This window comes from Aythya marila (assembly GCF_965140915.1).
Source record: "Aythya marila genome assembly, chromosome: 16".
In the NCBI taxonomy this organism is placed as follows: Eukaryota; Metazoa; Chordata; class Aves; order Anseriformes; family Anatidae; genus Aythya; species Aythya marila.
Genome location: NC_139057.1, coordinates 9,283,575 through 9,298,938, shown reverse-complemented (window position 1 = coordinate 9,298,938; position 15,364 = coordinate 9,283,575). Strand labels below are relative to the sequence as shown.

Sequence of the window (15,364 nt, the reverse complement as noted above, 5' to 3'; positions counted from 1 at the left end):
CCTCCAGGGATGGGGCATCCACAGCTTCTCTGGGCAACCTGTGCCAGTGCCTCACCACCCTCTGAGTAAAGAATTTCTTCCTTACATCTAAGGATATCTTCCTTATACCCTCTTTTAGTTTAAAGCCATTACCCTTGTCCTATCCCTACACCTCCTGACAAAGAGTCCCTCCCCAGCTTTCCTGCAGCCCCTTTAGGTCCCGGCAGGCTGCTGTGAGGTCTCCCTGGAGCCTTCTCTTCTCCAGGCTGAACAGCCCCACCTCCCTCAGCCTGTCTTCATAGGAGAGGTGCTCCAGCCCCTTGATCATCTTTGTGGCCCTCCTCTGGACTCACACTGATATTTCCGTGTCCTTGTACTGGGGGCCCCAGAGCTGAACGCAGGCTCCAGGTGAGGTCTCAGAGCAGAGGGGGAGAATCCCTTCTCCTCACACTGCTGGCCACGCTGCTTCTGCTGCAGCTCACATTGAGCTACCCACCAACCAATTCCCCCAGGTCCCTCTCCTCAGAGCTGCTCTCACTCCATTCTCTGCCCAGCCTGTATTGGTGCTTGGGATTGCCCTGACCTAGGTGCAGGACCTTACACTTGGCCTTGTTGAACCTCATGAGGTTCACCGCAGGCCCACCATGAGGTTTACACAGACCCACCTCTCAAGGCTTTCCAGGTCCCTCTGGATGGCATCCCTTCCCTCCAGCGTGTCAACCGCACCACACAGCTTGGTTTCATCAGCACACGTGCTGAGGGTGCACTTGATTTCACTGTTCTTGTCACCAAAAAAGATGTTAAATAGTGCCAGTCCCAGTACTGACCCCTGAGGAACAGGGGTCGTATTTTGAAATGCTTTTAAAAACTATTTCTTCTCTAAAGGATTTTGTGGAGAAATCCTCACCTGACAGTCCTCTCCTGCTTGCTTTTATACAGGTGAAAGTGACTGTTGACTCCTCTGATCAAAAGAGAGCTATTAGTTCAGTATGCAGCTATATAGTCTACCAGTGCAGCCGGCCAGCCCCACTCCACTCCCGTGACCTTCACTCTGTGATAGTTGCAGCTTTCCAGTGCCTCTGTGTCTGGCTTACTGAGCATCCTGACATGCTGGACGAGAAGGTAAGACTCTCTAGTGTACATATTGTGAGCACACCCAGTTGTTACACGTTTCAACCCCAACCTATCTATTCTTTGTACTTTAAAACAACACGCTTTTGTAGTTTTCAAAAATACACCAAGAATTTCAAAACCAGCCTATTTGAAAAATAGATTTCAATTTTGACTTCTGCTCTTTATTTACTGAGAATATTTTTAGTTTTACAAATAGCTTTCATATTTATAAGAAAGCATCTTGACCTTTCTTATTGCTTTGTGAAATTGAAGAAAAAAAAGTGAAATGTAAATAAGTAAGTACATAGAAAATTAAAGAAAATTAAATGTTTTTATAATCATAGTTTCACCAAGCAATTATCTAGAAACTAACCAAGGCATGGCTCAATCCAAGGTGGAATTTCCTTGGGAAGTTTGAAGAGAACAGGCAATGAAAGATACATGTTTCTGATCGCTTCCCATCATACAGTTCAATTCATTTTTTTACAAATACTATTTTCATTGTTGATTTGCTTACAGAGAAAGCTCAGTAATCTTTCTGTAATTATATATAAACATATATATGAAAATGTATATTTAAGAAAAAAAAAAAAAATTGGGAACTCTCAAGCAGGGTTTTCCATAAAGATGCTTTCTGCATGTACTTTGTGATATTGGCACAGTAGTAGGTGACCAGGGAAGGATGATTTGCCTGGATGTGTCACAGCACAGGTTTATGCAGCCACATCGCGGTTTTTTATGTTGTAAGGGAGTCCACTTGTTTTTCTTCTTTTGACTATCACTGGTTATCAGGATGGTGTTATACTATGTGCAGTACATACTGGAAATCTGGTGGCTCATTCCTGAGCCATGATAGTCCAAATGGAACCTCTCTCTGTGTTTGCCAAGCGTAAGGATCAGACTGTCCAAGGTGCCTCACCTGATACGTACTTTGAATTTCACATGTTGGTTTAACTAGCCAATACTGTAAACTCTTTCTGTAATTCTTCATAGATGGTCTTTGCTTCTCAACCCTGATTTATTTTGGTTTGTCTAAAGACTTTCACCTTCCTTCTCACTTGTTTTTCTACATTGTGAATTCAAGGAACAACACCGACCAAGGTGTGGAACCCTGCCTGGTCTCTGGTGGTAAAAGCTGACCACTTATATTTCATTCTTAGCCAGTTATTTATTCTTGAGAAAGCTTTCCTTTTTATTCCTTCCCTTAAGTCATGAGACTGGAACTTGTAGCAATCCAAATAGAGTGTTTCTGTTTTAAGACAGGTTCTCTTATGTTTTAGGATTGCTTAAAAGAGGTACTGGAGATTGTGGAGCTGGGCATTTCAGGAAGTAAATCCAAAAGCAGTGAACAAGAGGTCAAGTATAAAGGAGATAAGGAGCCAAACCCTGCATCCATGAGAGTGAAGGATGCTGCTGAAGCTACATTAACATGGTATGTAATTTGTCAAATGATGTTTGTTGTTCAGCATTGCCTTGTCAGAGAATGTGCTAATTAGGGGTTCCTACCTGGTGAGGTCTCTGATGTAGTGAGAGCATCTGAAAAGTCACCCAGAAGTTCCATCTGGTTTGCTTTTTGGGCAGGGTTGTTCTGTGCTCTGCCTTTGCTGTCTTCCTCTTCCCATTACAGGTGTCCAACACCTGCAGATAATTGGTTTGCCCTGGTAACTCTAACTGTAAGGGTAACTGATACATCAAGATATAAATGAAGAATATGAGTGAAAGTCCATGCTTGGGTGGAACAGTAAATCTTAATCTCTCATAACTTCTAACTTTTTTCTCATTTGCAGTATTATGCAGTTACTTGGAGCATTTCCTTCTCCCAGTGGCCCTGCTTCCCCTTGCAGCTTAGTGAATGAAACCACGTTAATTAAATATTCTCGTCTACCTACCATAAACAAACATAGCTTCCGTTACTTTGTTTTGGATAATAGTGTCATCCTTGCAATGTTGGAACAGCCTCTGGGGAATGAACAGAGTAAGTTCAACACTTCTTCTTCCCTTGTTCCTCTAGTTAAAACTCCTCTGCATGCAGCTGTAAAACAAAGGTGCTTCATCAAGTACCTCTCACATTTCAGGGGCTTACCTGTTCTGTGGATGTGTTGTTGAGCAGAATGTTGCTCTGGAATAACTTTAGTGTCAGTGATAGTCAAACATACAATCGCACCCAAATTGTTCGTGCAATTTTTTATCCAGATACTTGCAGGTGACTGCCATCTAAATGATAGCTGATGAATCCATGTTATAAAAGAACAAAAAACATTAAGAGTATAGGAGGTTTGATGGGGATTGGTCCTCAGCAAGTAGTTCATGTGAGACTTTCATGCTTTGCACAGTTGCTTTTGCTTACTCTAGGTCTCTTGTTACTAAATGTTTCTGTGGGTGCTTTCAGCACAATTTTAGTTGCTAAGGAGCCATTATAGCTTTCTAGTATGCCATTCTGTTCTATCGATGATACCTACTGTAAAGGAGATCTATTGAGAGAAGAGTATTGGCTTTCACAGCTGAATTTTTCTTTGACTTGTTTTAGCATTGTATGCTTTGACCAAGGAGAGCTTGCATTAAAAAAATCTGGTGGTATTGACGTGATGCTTTGAACTGAACAATTAATCTCCTTAAGTCCCTCTTATGAATCTTCATGTATCAAGGCATCACCTAAAAGAGTAGACGAAACTCCTCTTTTGTACTAGCTCCACTTAAGACTAATGTTTGTTGGATGTGTTAACCTGACACAGATGTGTTTTCCTCATCTATGGACAGGATTGAGTCTAGATACTAGTCTTGAAAATAGATTGCACTGAACTAACATCGTGAGCTCAGATTGTGGCCACTGATAGTAAGAGGAGAAACTGTTAGTTTGAGTTGTGGTCCAGAATGCTCCAATCTCATTAAGAATCACTAAACAGATCTTGCAGCTCATCCTGGGAGCCATTGCCATATGTTCACTCTCAGTCTGTATTTGAGCAAATGTGTTCCTGACAGGAACAGCTTAGAACATGCCAGAACAGCTGAACAAATCCCATCCTTGTTCTGCCTGTACTAAATGCATCACCGAGGAATCCCGTAAAGCTGTTATAATCTGAAATTAAATTAACCGTACTTGTTGTGCAGAACTTGCTTACAAATCCCCTTCGAAATACAAGATTAATTGCAGTAATGTGTAAGTATGTCAAATCACTTTTGAGGCAGACCACTGCAGTGGATTATTGTGGGGAGCTGGTTTGGTTTATGTGTGCTTGTGTAAATGTGCTGTACCCTGTATGTTCTGGTATGCTGCCCGTGAAATACCAGGGAAGAAATACATGTCTAGTACTTACCTGGTGGTGTCAATTTATGGTTTAAATGCACAAAAGATAGCTTTTAATTTTATTTTAAAATGTATTTATATCTGTAGAAGTATACCTCAATACGTATACTATACTATAGTGATTCGTCTGCTAAGGTAGCAAACTTCAGTGGCCTTTACATCTTGAAGAGAGACTGAAATCCCTACAGTGTTAGAACCGCAATCATGCAAATTAAAAGGCACCATAGGAGAACTGAAGTCTAACCTGCAGTCTAACCTCCTCTTCTCTGAACAGGGTCAGTTCTCTGAAAAGGGTCAGTATTGAATTTGCACAGAGGAGGATTATGCTCAGTGTTTTCTACTCACTAGAAATTGTCTTTAGGGTCAGGAAGGGAGTTTTTCCTTGAAAACAAAATCTCTGTAATCATGACTGTGTTTCTTTATGGTTAAATTATTGCTCAGTGAAGTATTTGTATTTTATGATGTATTATTCTTTTAACCCATGTGTTTTACAGATGACTCTTTCCCTTCTGTCACGGTTTTGATCCGTGGGACATCTGGAAGATTTGCATGGGCCCAGCAACTCTGTCTTTTACCAAGAGGAGCTAAAGCAAATCAAAAGGTCTCTATCAAAGCCCATAAAGAAATCTTTAACTGCTGATGTTCAGCAGAAATTCCACTAATGTGAGACAGCCCCGCAGAACTGGTGATTATACATTAAGGCTGAGCCATGGGGCCTTTAGCTGTAGGTAATGTTGACACATCTCTGGTGACTCTTTACAACTTGTGGTTAATAATAAAAACAGGCTGTGAAAGCACTGTTGCTGTCTAGGTTTGTTTAAGGGAGTGGGAGGGGGATCTCTCCGTATTTCTTGTTTTTTGAAAGCATCTTTGGAGGTGATGGGGCAATGTACAGTATGTTTAGTTGTGTAGGCATGAGTGTTGGTGCTGATTTTAGGATGTCAGGCAAAGCCCTTGCAGCAGAAGAAACAAAGTCTGGAGATGCAGTATGAGATGCTGCAGAGAGAACAGCTATTAACTGCAAAGCCCAGTGTTGCAAAGATGGCAGTAAAATTACAGTGGAAAAAATCTAGACAGATTCTGGACTCTAGACTGGACTCTAGACAGACTCTAGATGAACTCTGGACTCGAGATGGAATGCTTCTGGACAGGAATAGTAAAGGAGAAATAGCCCAATCTCATTTTAAAGTAGACTCTCTTACTGCAGTTGCCTAGTGGAGTATATCCTTCAGTTGCCAAAATTTCTTTCTGTTTGTAAACATCTCCAAATCTTGAAAGTCTTCATATGAGCCTCAGTAAAATACAGGAAATAATAATGTAGCTGAAATGTGGGCCTGTCAGTCTCAGCTGTCATGTTAACATTTAGATGACTCTGGTCTCTGCAGAGCAGCCTTTGGGAAGACCCTTCACTTGATGCCTTTGGAGCTATGCTGTCAATTAAGCTGAAGCATTTTACTAAATAGTGTCAGTGCAAGTGTGTTGCCTCAGTCACCAAAGGACAAGTCACATCTTGGCTGGAGACCTTCCTACCAGTTTGAAGGGAACTGTTCTAACCTAAAGGCATTACATAACTTTAAGTGTTGCCTTTTTCAAGTGTACTGGGTTGTAAATAAATTTAAAGGCAGCCCTCAAAGTATAAAGGTCCTGCTTTTGCTTGGATCTTATACACCTGCAAACCTGTGACTAGACCTTCTGCTGCTTTCAGTAGTAGCTTCAGTTTTTGAATTACATGGTGTAACATAATAGAATAGCAATGTCAAAATTGCATTACAATAGATAATGCAAGTCTTCTTGATACTTTAGCAGGGAATCTCACTCCTGACCCACAGCGTTGCTGCTGTTCACTTCCAGGACTTCTCAGCTTGACTTGTTGACATCATCATAGTCAGTAAGGTTAAAGTAGAGAATTCTGAAAAAGCTGTTAAAATTGCATCAGGGTCAATGGTTTTGGTTGGAGGGGGCCTTAAAGACCATCTAGTTCCAACCCCCAGCTGCCATGGGCAGGGATGAAACCCACTAGATCAGATTGCTTGGGGCATCGTCCAATTTGGCCTTGAACACCTCCAGGGATGGGGCATCCACAACCTCTCTGGGCAACCTGTTCTAGTGCCCCACCACTCTGAGTGGAGAATTACCTCCTAACATATAAATGTCCCCTCTTAGTTTAAAGCCATTACCCATCTTCCTGACGTGATCTGCCTGAGTAAAAAGTCTCCATCTTTTTTATAAGTCCCCTTTAAGTACTGAAAAGCTGCAATGAGGTCTCCCTGGAGCCTTCTCTTCTTCAGGCTGAACAGCCCCAGCTCTCTCAGCCTTTCTCCATAGGAGAGGTGCTCCATCCCCTTGATCATCTTTGCATCCCTCCTCTGGACCTGCTCTAACAGTCCCTTGTCCTTCTTGTGCTGGGGACCCCAGACCTGGATGCAGTACTCCAAGTGGGGCCTCACCAGGGCAGAGCAGAGGGGCACAATCACCTCCCTCGATCTGCTGTTCATTCCTCTGTTGATGCAGAGGATTGTTTGCCATTTTATTAGGATCTGAAAGTACTTAGAGGTAAGCAAGTATAATAGGTACCGTGATTGCAATTGCAATCACCACATAAAGCAAAACAGTGTCTTTTTTCTTTTTTTAAATTTACAGTGACATTTTTAGTACAAGTCTATTCTAAAATTATTAGTGAATGCTTTTTAATGATACCTCTCATATATGAATTAGTAAACTTGTGGTGGGAGGGTACATTTCCCATTATAATATGTTGTATAATGATGCAATGCCCTGAGTGAAACTATCCCCTGCTCCCATTTTTTTTGACAGACTTTTGTACCAGAACCTCGACCAGCTCCTAAAAATGATGTTGGATTAAAATACAGTGTCAAGCACCGCCCATTTCCTGAGGAAGTGGACAAGATCCCATTTGTGAAAGCAGACTTGAGCATTCCTGATTTACATGAAATTGTGAATGAGGAAGTAAGTAACTTTTAATCTTTGACTTCATTTTGCTCTTGTTTTATGTTTGTTCATGAATCACACATTAACATCTTACTGTAAATGGTATAATTCTTCAGCTTGACTAATTCATATTAATGGGGTAATAAACTGCAAACAAATGATTCTGTGCATTCCCCCAGGAAGATGGCAGTGTCTTGAATGTGTTCTTAAGGAGCATTGCTCAACACATTTTATTCCAGTTTCTAATATCCTGGTATTGCTAGGAAGAAATGATTTGCATTTTGTTGCATCTTCTGGGGAAATGTAAATAGCATTTTTGAAAGGACACCAACACCCTTGTGTGTGGGGTGTGTGTAAAAATAAAAGTATTTTAAAGCTTCACAATGCCAAATTCACTTTAGTTTTTGTTCATTTAAAAGGGAGAGGCTGTTGCTGATAACTGGGTCCATAATTTGCAACAGCTTTCCCATGCAAACAGGGTGTTGAGATGTTTACCTTGTAACCTTGCGCAAGGTCTTGTTGATAGTACTTTAGTACACATCCTGCTGGTGGAGTTGCAGCTGCTCTTGCACGTGACTTACAGATTTGCTAAATGATGGAGCTGTTGTGTTTGAGAGATCATAGTAGAGTCAACTCAACACTTCATGTTTGTGCAGCTTGAAGAGCGACATGAGAAGCTGAGAAATGGCATGGCCCAGCAGATTATTTTTGAGACTTCAATAGATCAGAAAAGTGAAGAGGAGTGGCGTAAGAAGAGCTTTCCTGATCCGATTACAGAGTGTAAGCCCCCGCCAGCAGCCCAGGAGTTCCAGACAGCACGCCTGTTCCTCTCTCACTTCGGGTTTCTGTCTCTAGAGGCATTGAAGGTGACCTGATACTTCTTAATGTTATACTAATGGCATAAGTATCCATATGGCTTAGCAAACGAGAAAAACTAAAGTTTTGTTAGTGGAAGACCTTTTTTGCAATACCATCTGCTGTTGTGCTGTAGTCTACTTGGATAAGGTGATGAACTTCAGTCTTCCAGGATTAAGAACAGGGTTGTGAAAGGCCACACGTCAAGCTGAACATACTCTGAATAGGTGGCTCTTATCTGTATTTGTGCAGTAGGTACATAAACTATCACATTCACCTGGTTATATTTGACGCTATTTCTCCAGCTTGAGTTAGGGCTACTTTGTAAGCATTTCAAAAATATAACTCCCTTAGAATTTCTGTTACAGATTATTGTGTTGAAATGGTTTAACAACATGTAAACACTTTAGAGTACACGTAGATTGTAGAGTTTATTCTTTCTGAAGTTAAAGTAACAGTGGTTTATAGAGACAATCCACATCCTTAAATTGAAATTCTGCTTCTTTCCTGTGGATTTTCCCTTTTATTTGTTGTGTTTTCTTCCAGAATACTGTCAACACTTATAGGCGATCTTGCACAAATATAAAAGTGCTTGGTATTTTATATATTGTTGATATGAGGTATTAATACAAAACTAGATACAATGTGATTGTACATAGCCATGTAGTATTTTGAAAGTCTCTGCTGCATTTGTTGTGGAAGGGAGTGTTCTTTTTTGAGCAAAATGTTATTTTTCTTAACGGATCATTATGAAAGCCATAAAGAACTTACCTGATCTGAAAGATTTTTTGAAGCTGTTGAACTCTGTTGAATAGGAGCCTGCTAACAGTCGTCTACCTCCTCACCTGATTGCGCTTGACCCTGCTCTTCCTGGGTTTTTCGATGACCTTGGCTACTTGGATTTACTACCATGTCGTCCTTTTGATACTGTTTTTGTTTTCTACATGAAGGCAGGCCAGAAAACAAGCCAGGAGGTAAGTCTGGAGTGATTAGTCTTTTGTCTTGTTTCTGGTAATCTTCATTTGAGTAAAGCATCACTGCTAGTGACTGGAGCAGAGTACTGAAAACAGTGATTCTGAGCTTTGTGTTTATTTACTATGTGAGCTGTAACAAATGACTGCATACCTTTTCATCTATAGGTTGAAGTACATTATTATCTACATCTAGGATTTCTGTGAGGTCTGGATAAAACATTTTGTATGTATATTAATGAAAATATATTATTTGTAGAGTTCAAAGATTCATACCAGAAATGTGTTTCAGATTTGTTGGCTCAGTTTGTAGGGAAGTTCTGCAGTTTGTTGCAATTTGTTCTAGCTGTGTGCGATAGCCAGGTATTTTGGTTTGATTCTAATGCTCAATATATGTCAAAGAAATGAAAACTTCTTACAAAAAAAAAAAATACTGCTTTGTAAATCTCTGTATTATACTATTTACATTCAGATAAGATTAGTTTAATCAGGTTAATTTGTGCAAGTCTCAATTGTGATTTCTCTAGACTGTGACCTAGAAACTCACTACATTAAGAAGGCTTATGGGCTTGTTAGAAATATTTTTGTGGTACTTTCTCCTCATTTCTATTAGTAATTGTTATACTAAAGAGTAAAAGCATAGCTTCAAAAACAATTAACATGTGGTTTCCTCATGTACTGTGAATATACAATTGACAGAAACATGGTAGCACCTTCCACATCTGAGTGTAATATACCACCAATCCTTGAGGCCAGTGTCATGCTGTTTGTGAGTTTTCAGGTCAAGGTTCTGAGTAGCAAGTAAACTGTCTCCAAAGTTAGCTAACAAGATACACAGGATTTAATATCTACCAGCCTTCCAGAAATGTTATGCTCTTGCTGAGCTAGCAGAATGCTTTTTTCCTCTGATGTTTACATGTAATTATGGATTTTAGACAGGTAAGATTTATTTACAGAAATTACTTAGTCCAACAGAACTTGCTGGGCTTTGGATATCCAATTAGCAGTCAGTACTTAGGAGTTCTGCCATGCCAATTTAAGAAAATCTTTATATCTGAGAGTTTTTTAGGCACATTTAGACAGACATGATAAAGATGGCATTCCTACTTCAGATCCTGGGACATCTTGGAATGATTTCTAAGCCTTCTTGGTTGTGCAAAGTCACAGTTGAGTTAATAAGATGCTCATCTCTACAGCACTGAGCTGAGTGAGAAAACCGATGCTGTTTCTGTGTTTGAAAAGAAACAAAACAGAAATAAGTCAAAAGTCAAGAGCGGAGGAGATCAAAGCCAAGTAACAATGCTTCTTTGAGCAGAAATGCCTGCACAGTTCTACTCAGCCATCCATGTGCATGTTCCCATCAGTGTGTGTGTTCATGCTTCTCTACCTCGGGAACTAATTCTGTTCTGCAAGGTGATTCCTACTCCTTTGACAAGGCGTGGTGTCAGCTCTATTTTTATCTGATGCTGCACAACCCAGAGTAGTGTTGTCTAACCTGAGTGTTCCTACATTAGCCCCACGCTTTCTCTTGTGGTGATACGCATTTACAGTTTAGAGGGGTCTCACCAAATTTATTTATACAGGGTAATGAAGCTGCCCCCATGCTTTTTATATTATACTTCATGACGCTAGTCGTCTTTTGAATATACTCCTTCATCCTTACTTTACTGTAAGTTCTTTTTTTGAAGGAGCTTAGATATAAAACCATACATCTGTGTAAATCTTGAGCTTGCATGTTTTCTGCAGTTGTTTTCTAAGCTGCTTTGTATCTCAGTTCATCCTGAAGCATAGCTATGACTTTATTGAGCATATCAGTAATATTTCAGAATATTGTACAGGGTGTTAGGCCTGGGTGCCAGGACCACGTGGGCATGAAGAACCTCCTCTCTGGGAGCTTTCCTTCCACTTTCCTTCCAGGGTCTGCCCCTGATAGTGCTGATTCAATAGAGTCTCTGTCCCAGGGCAGAGTCCCAGCACACTGTCCCTGTACAAACAAAAACCAAAAACACTCTGGCCACAAAACAAACTCCATGTGGCCCAGGAAGGAAGGAGAGATGCACTATGCAGAGTTGTCTCTTCCACATCCTAGTGGTTTGATAGATCAAATCACAAATCATTGGCATCTCCCTGCATGACACTTTGTGAAGCTCTCAATTTTCACTCAGTCACAATGGGATAAGAATTGTCTTTGGATGTGGAAACATCCCAGATCTTTATAAGAAGTGGGATTAAGGTTCAAAATGAATGGTACAGTGTGGCATTTGGTTAAAGTGCATGCTCAGTCCTGCTGAAAATTGTTTTGCAAAATCTCTTTCATAATTTAATGTGCAATGAGGCCTCTGTGCCCTAAATCACAGTATGTCAGGTACAGGTTAGAAGTGGTGAAATGCATTTCTCCTAAAGTTTTCTCTCAATTTAATAGTGTTAATTCTCTTATGTCTGCTGCTAATGCACATTCTACACTGAACAGTTGTGTTAGTTTATTCCTGATGACTGGATAAATCTCAGAATCACCATTTGTAGCGGTGTGATTGCAGGCGTCAGCAACGATGGCAGACAGCCGATTCGATTGAACAGGACATTGCCAAGCAGGATGAATGATGCTGGGCAGCAGGGACTGGTGTCCATATAGAAAGCCTGGGGTTCCAGAACAGCTGTATATGGGCAAAACCATCTCAGTGACACAATATTTTTCAGTTACAAAACCAAAGGTGGGGTGAGGAGGGGAAGAGCTGCTTCCTGGAGTCTCCTGTCCAATACCATGGTGTTGCTGGTTGTTTCAGATCCTGAAGAACATGGAGTCTTCCAGAATTGTTCAGCCACACTTCCTGGAGTTCTTGCTGTCTCTTGGCTGGTCGGTGGACGTAGGGAAGCACCCTGGGTGGACTGGGCATGTCTCAACGAGCTGGTCAATCAATAGCTGCAGTGATGAAGAGGGACCTGAACAAGGTAAGGCGTGGTAAATGGTGTAACATTAAATTAAAATATTTTGTCTCCTCTAGGATATTTTTTCTCCCAGATACCTATCTGAGCACCTGCGTACTTTTTTTGGATAAACATGAACATTTATTAGAAAGGAATGTGTAAATAGACTAAGGTTCAAGCCAAAGTTAGGAAAAGTAATGCCACTGTTTGTTGTTGGGAGAAAGTAGTCTCAGCAAGAAACACCTGTATTCTGCACTTCTGGCAGAGTTGGTGGGTCTTCATGTATAACCCAAAACCAGTATTCATCTGAAATTGGATACAGATTATAGTGTGTATCGGCAGACGTGCTTGCAATATTGTGATTTTTAGTGTTCTGTAAATAGATTAAAATGAGATGTTGGTGAATATGTTAGCTGTAATCATGCTTGCTAGTAAGTAAAGAAATCAAGCCCCTGTTTGTAGGTCACTGAGGCTGCAGCCTACACACAGCTCTTCTCCTGTCCTGCTTAATTTAGTCTGTTCTTTTCCACTACAGCAACTACTCCTCTGGGCTTGTCTTATACTGTGACCAGCTGAAGGCTTTTCTGAAAAAAAAAAACTATGCGTGATAGAAGGTTTGAAATGTTGGGGAGAAGTGAAGAGAACAGAGGCATGGCTTTCTCAGAACAAGTCAGGAGAGGTTACAAAATGGCCAGGGCTTGGTTTAATATTTCTCTGAGGATGGAGTGGTTATGCTTTACTCTGAGGCAGAGCCCTCTCCCTTCTTTTTGCAGTTGGATTTGTCAGTACAACTGCACAGATGACAGTGCCCTGAATTAGCGAGGTAACCTGTTTTAGTATGTGCTTTTTAACGTGGATGTTAAAAGTTCACTTTGAACTTCAGCTGTTTGGATTAATTAATAGACCACCAAAAAGATTAATTAATGGTGAAAGAAAGAAAAGAAAAAGCAATCAAGAATGGGAGTGAAGGAGGACTGCTTCTAATAGGCAGTAGATTGCTTCTAATCGGCAGTAGATTTTTTCCTTACTATCTGCTGTGGCTAATGTTATTTGTTTTCTTAAATGTGTTTTCTATTTGTGGATGGTTCTGCTTAAAGCAAAACACACACAAAAACAAACAACAAAAACACAAACCTAAAAGAGCTTCCAGTGAGATGTGATTAAAATAAATGCACGAGCATGTGTTTTGTGTCCCCATCCCCCCTGCAAAGGCAAAGAAGCAATTGGATTTGAGTTGAGATGATGCTCCTTGAGAGATGCAGGAATGTTTCCCTGTTGGTAAAGCATGACTCAGAGGTCTGCATGCCTCTGGCCACTTCATGTCAGAGTGTTGAATTTCTCTGCTCCAGTGGTTTTGCTGAAGCAGCTATTACAAGGGCTCTTCTGTAAACTGGTGCAGAGAAATAATTCAGCTTAAAGCCCTTGCTATTCTTTCTGGAGGAGGCACGGGGAAGGAAAAGGCATTTTTATTAATTTACTTATAGCATGGCTCCATCAAAGAATCTATAGAAATTGGCTTAAATTCCAGAATAGTGTCAGGCTGAAGCTGTAAATGTTGTAAGCTGTATTTGGAAGATTATTGACAAACTGAATGGTGTCTGTCTTAGAGGAAATGGATAGGAATAGCTACTGAATGAATGCTTGTAGCAGATGCTTACTTACTGACTACTGAACAGACTACTGAATCCAAGGAAAATATGATACTATAGTAAGTATAATTTAAATATTTTCAAAATGAAATTTCTTTCCAACCCAAAACGCTATTTCCTTCAAGATATCAAAAAAATTTCTTTGAGAGTGGTTGTTCACCATTAAAATTGACTGTGAAATCTTCTGATTTTTAAAATGACATTTGCATGATTTCTTCTCATTTTACCTTGTATTTGAAGGTCTTCTCCTGAGGAAGTGTACAGAGAGGTAAACTTTCCTCTTAACTTTCCTTTTCTGCCTGTTTCAGATGATGCAATTATTTCAGAAGATGTTGGGGCAAGTATCTTCAATGGGCAGAAGAAGGTGCTCTACTATGCTGATGCCTTGACAGAAATAGCTTTTGTTGTCCCATCACCAGTGGAGTCCCTAAGTAAGAGCGTTTTGTGCATGCTATTTAGAGGGGGAAAAAATAAAATAACTTTTTTTTTTATTTAGAGAGCTGTATCAGAAGCAGATACCAAATAAGCAAACTAATGGTGTGAATAGCAAGACCCTTGCTAGAAAAATACTGATACTTTGATTTAAATATCCAATATCCAGGAGTTTTTGACTCCTGAGACAGTATCTGTTCTGTACAACTTTTTCTCTGTCTAGGCCTCAGTATATATTCAGGTTTGTGTGACAGTATCTGTTTGCCTTGGTGTGCTTGGTTGGACATACGAGTTTGGTCTGCAGTCATGATACTGTTAAAAAAAAAAAAAAAAGCCAATGAGTTCAGAGCAGTTCAGCTGGCAATGCCTTGATGTCTTTATTTCCTTTCACTGTTCTTGATGACATGTTCCTGCAACTCATGGAGGAGTATGTGCCTAATTGCTGTGTAGGTGAGCAAGAGCTTTCATGAAGTCTTTGGAACCGGTGCGCAGAAGTCTATTTGAGGAAATTATATCCATAAAAAGGAGGAGACTGTGTTGTGTAGGAAACCATGCGATTAGACCGGATGCTTCTAAAATCCGTAGGGAGTGCTTTAATTTCAGTCAGTTTATAGAATAACTCTAAATTGTCCACTGCTGAACTCTTCCTGATTTGAGCTCTATTTTGACTTGACTGTATATCCATGTATACAAAGTTTCAAAAACCTCACCTTTTTTAGTTAAACAAGTCTACATATGATGACAACTTAGTTTTTTTTGCAGACGGTAAGACAAAATTCACATTTCTTTCGGTTACAGCTGATTCACTGGAAAGCAATGTCTCAGACCAGGAAAGTGACTCCAACATGGATCTGCTGCCAGGAATATTAAAGCAGCCATCCTTGACACTTGAACTCTTCCCCAATCATACAGACAATCTTAATCCCTCTCATCGGGTAAGGCAAAACTTGCACTGAAAAATGGTTCTTGTTTTGTTATGGTTTATGTTTTGGTTCATTTTGAAGAAGCACACTGGCAGTCCTACAGCATTTTTGATAGTACATGATTCAGTTTCCTAGCATTTGAAGTCACTCATTGTTAGATGTTAATTATTAACAACAGCTTCAGTCCTGCTAGCATTTGCACCTGCAGTAGGAGATTGGTAGATTACATTAATTAAATATAAATTAATATAAATTAAGCAATAC

General features: G+C 40.2%; 1 protein-coding gene across 2 annotated transcripts in view; it reads left to right on the top strand.

The window, feature by feature from the left end:
* The window catches only part of RALGAPB (Ral GTPase activating protein non-catalytic subunit beta), a 64,582-nt gene that overhangs the window by 37,973 nt on the left and 11,245 nt on the right, over positions 1-15,364 (top strand). For both annotated transcript variants that reach the window (XM_082773035.1, XM_082773034.1), the window contains exons 17-26: positions 919-1,101; positions 2,373-2,524; positions 2,880-3,067; positions 4,891-4,997; positions 7,211-7,363; positions 8,002-8,211; positions 9,016-9,174; positions 11,955-12,120; positions 14,054-14,176; positions 14,976-15,112. In XM_082773035.1, the coding sequence (XP_082629161.1) occupies positions 919-1,101; positions 2,373-2,524; positions 2,880-3,067; positions 4,891-4,997; positions 7,211-7,363; positions 8,002-8,211; positions 9,016-9,174; positions 11,955-12,120; positions 14,054-14,176; positions 14,976-15,112 (1,578 nt within the window). The remainder of the gene's footprint in view (positions 1-918; positions 1,102-2,372; positions 2,525-2,879; positions 3,068-4,890; positions 4,998-7,210; positions 7,364-8,001; positions 8,212-9,015; positions 9,175-11,954; positions 12,121-14,053; positions 14,177-14,975; positions 15,113-15,364) is intronic.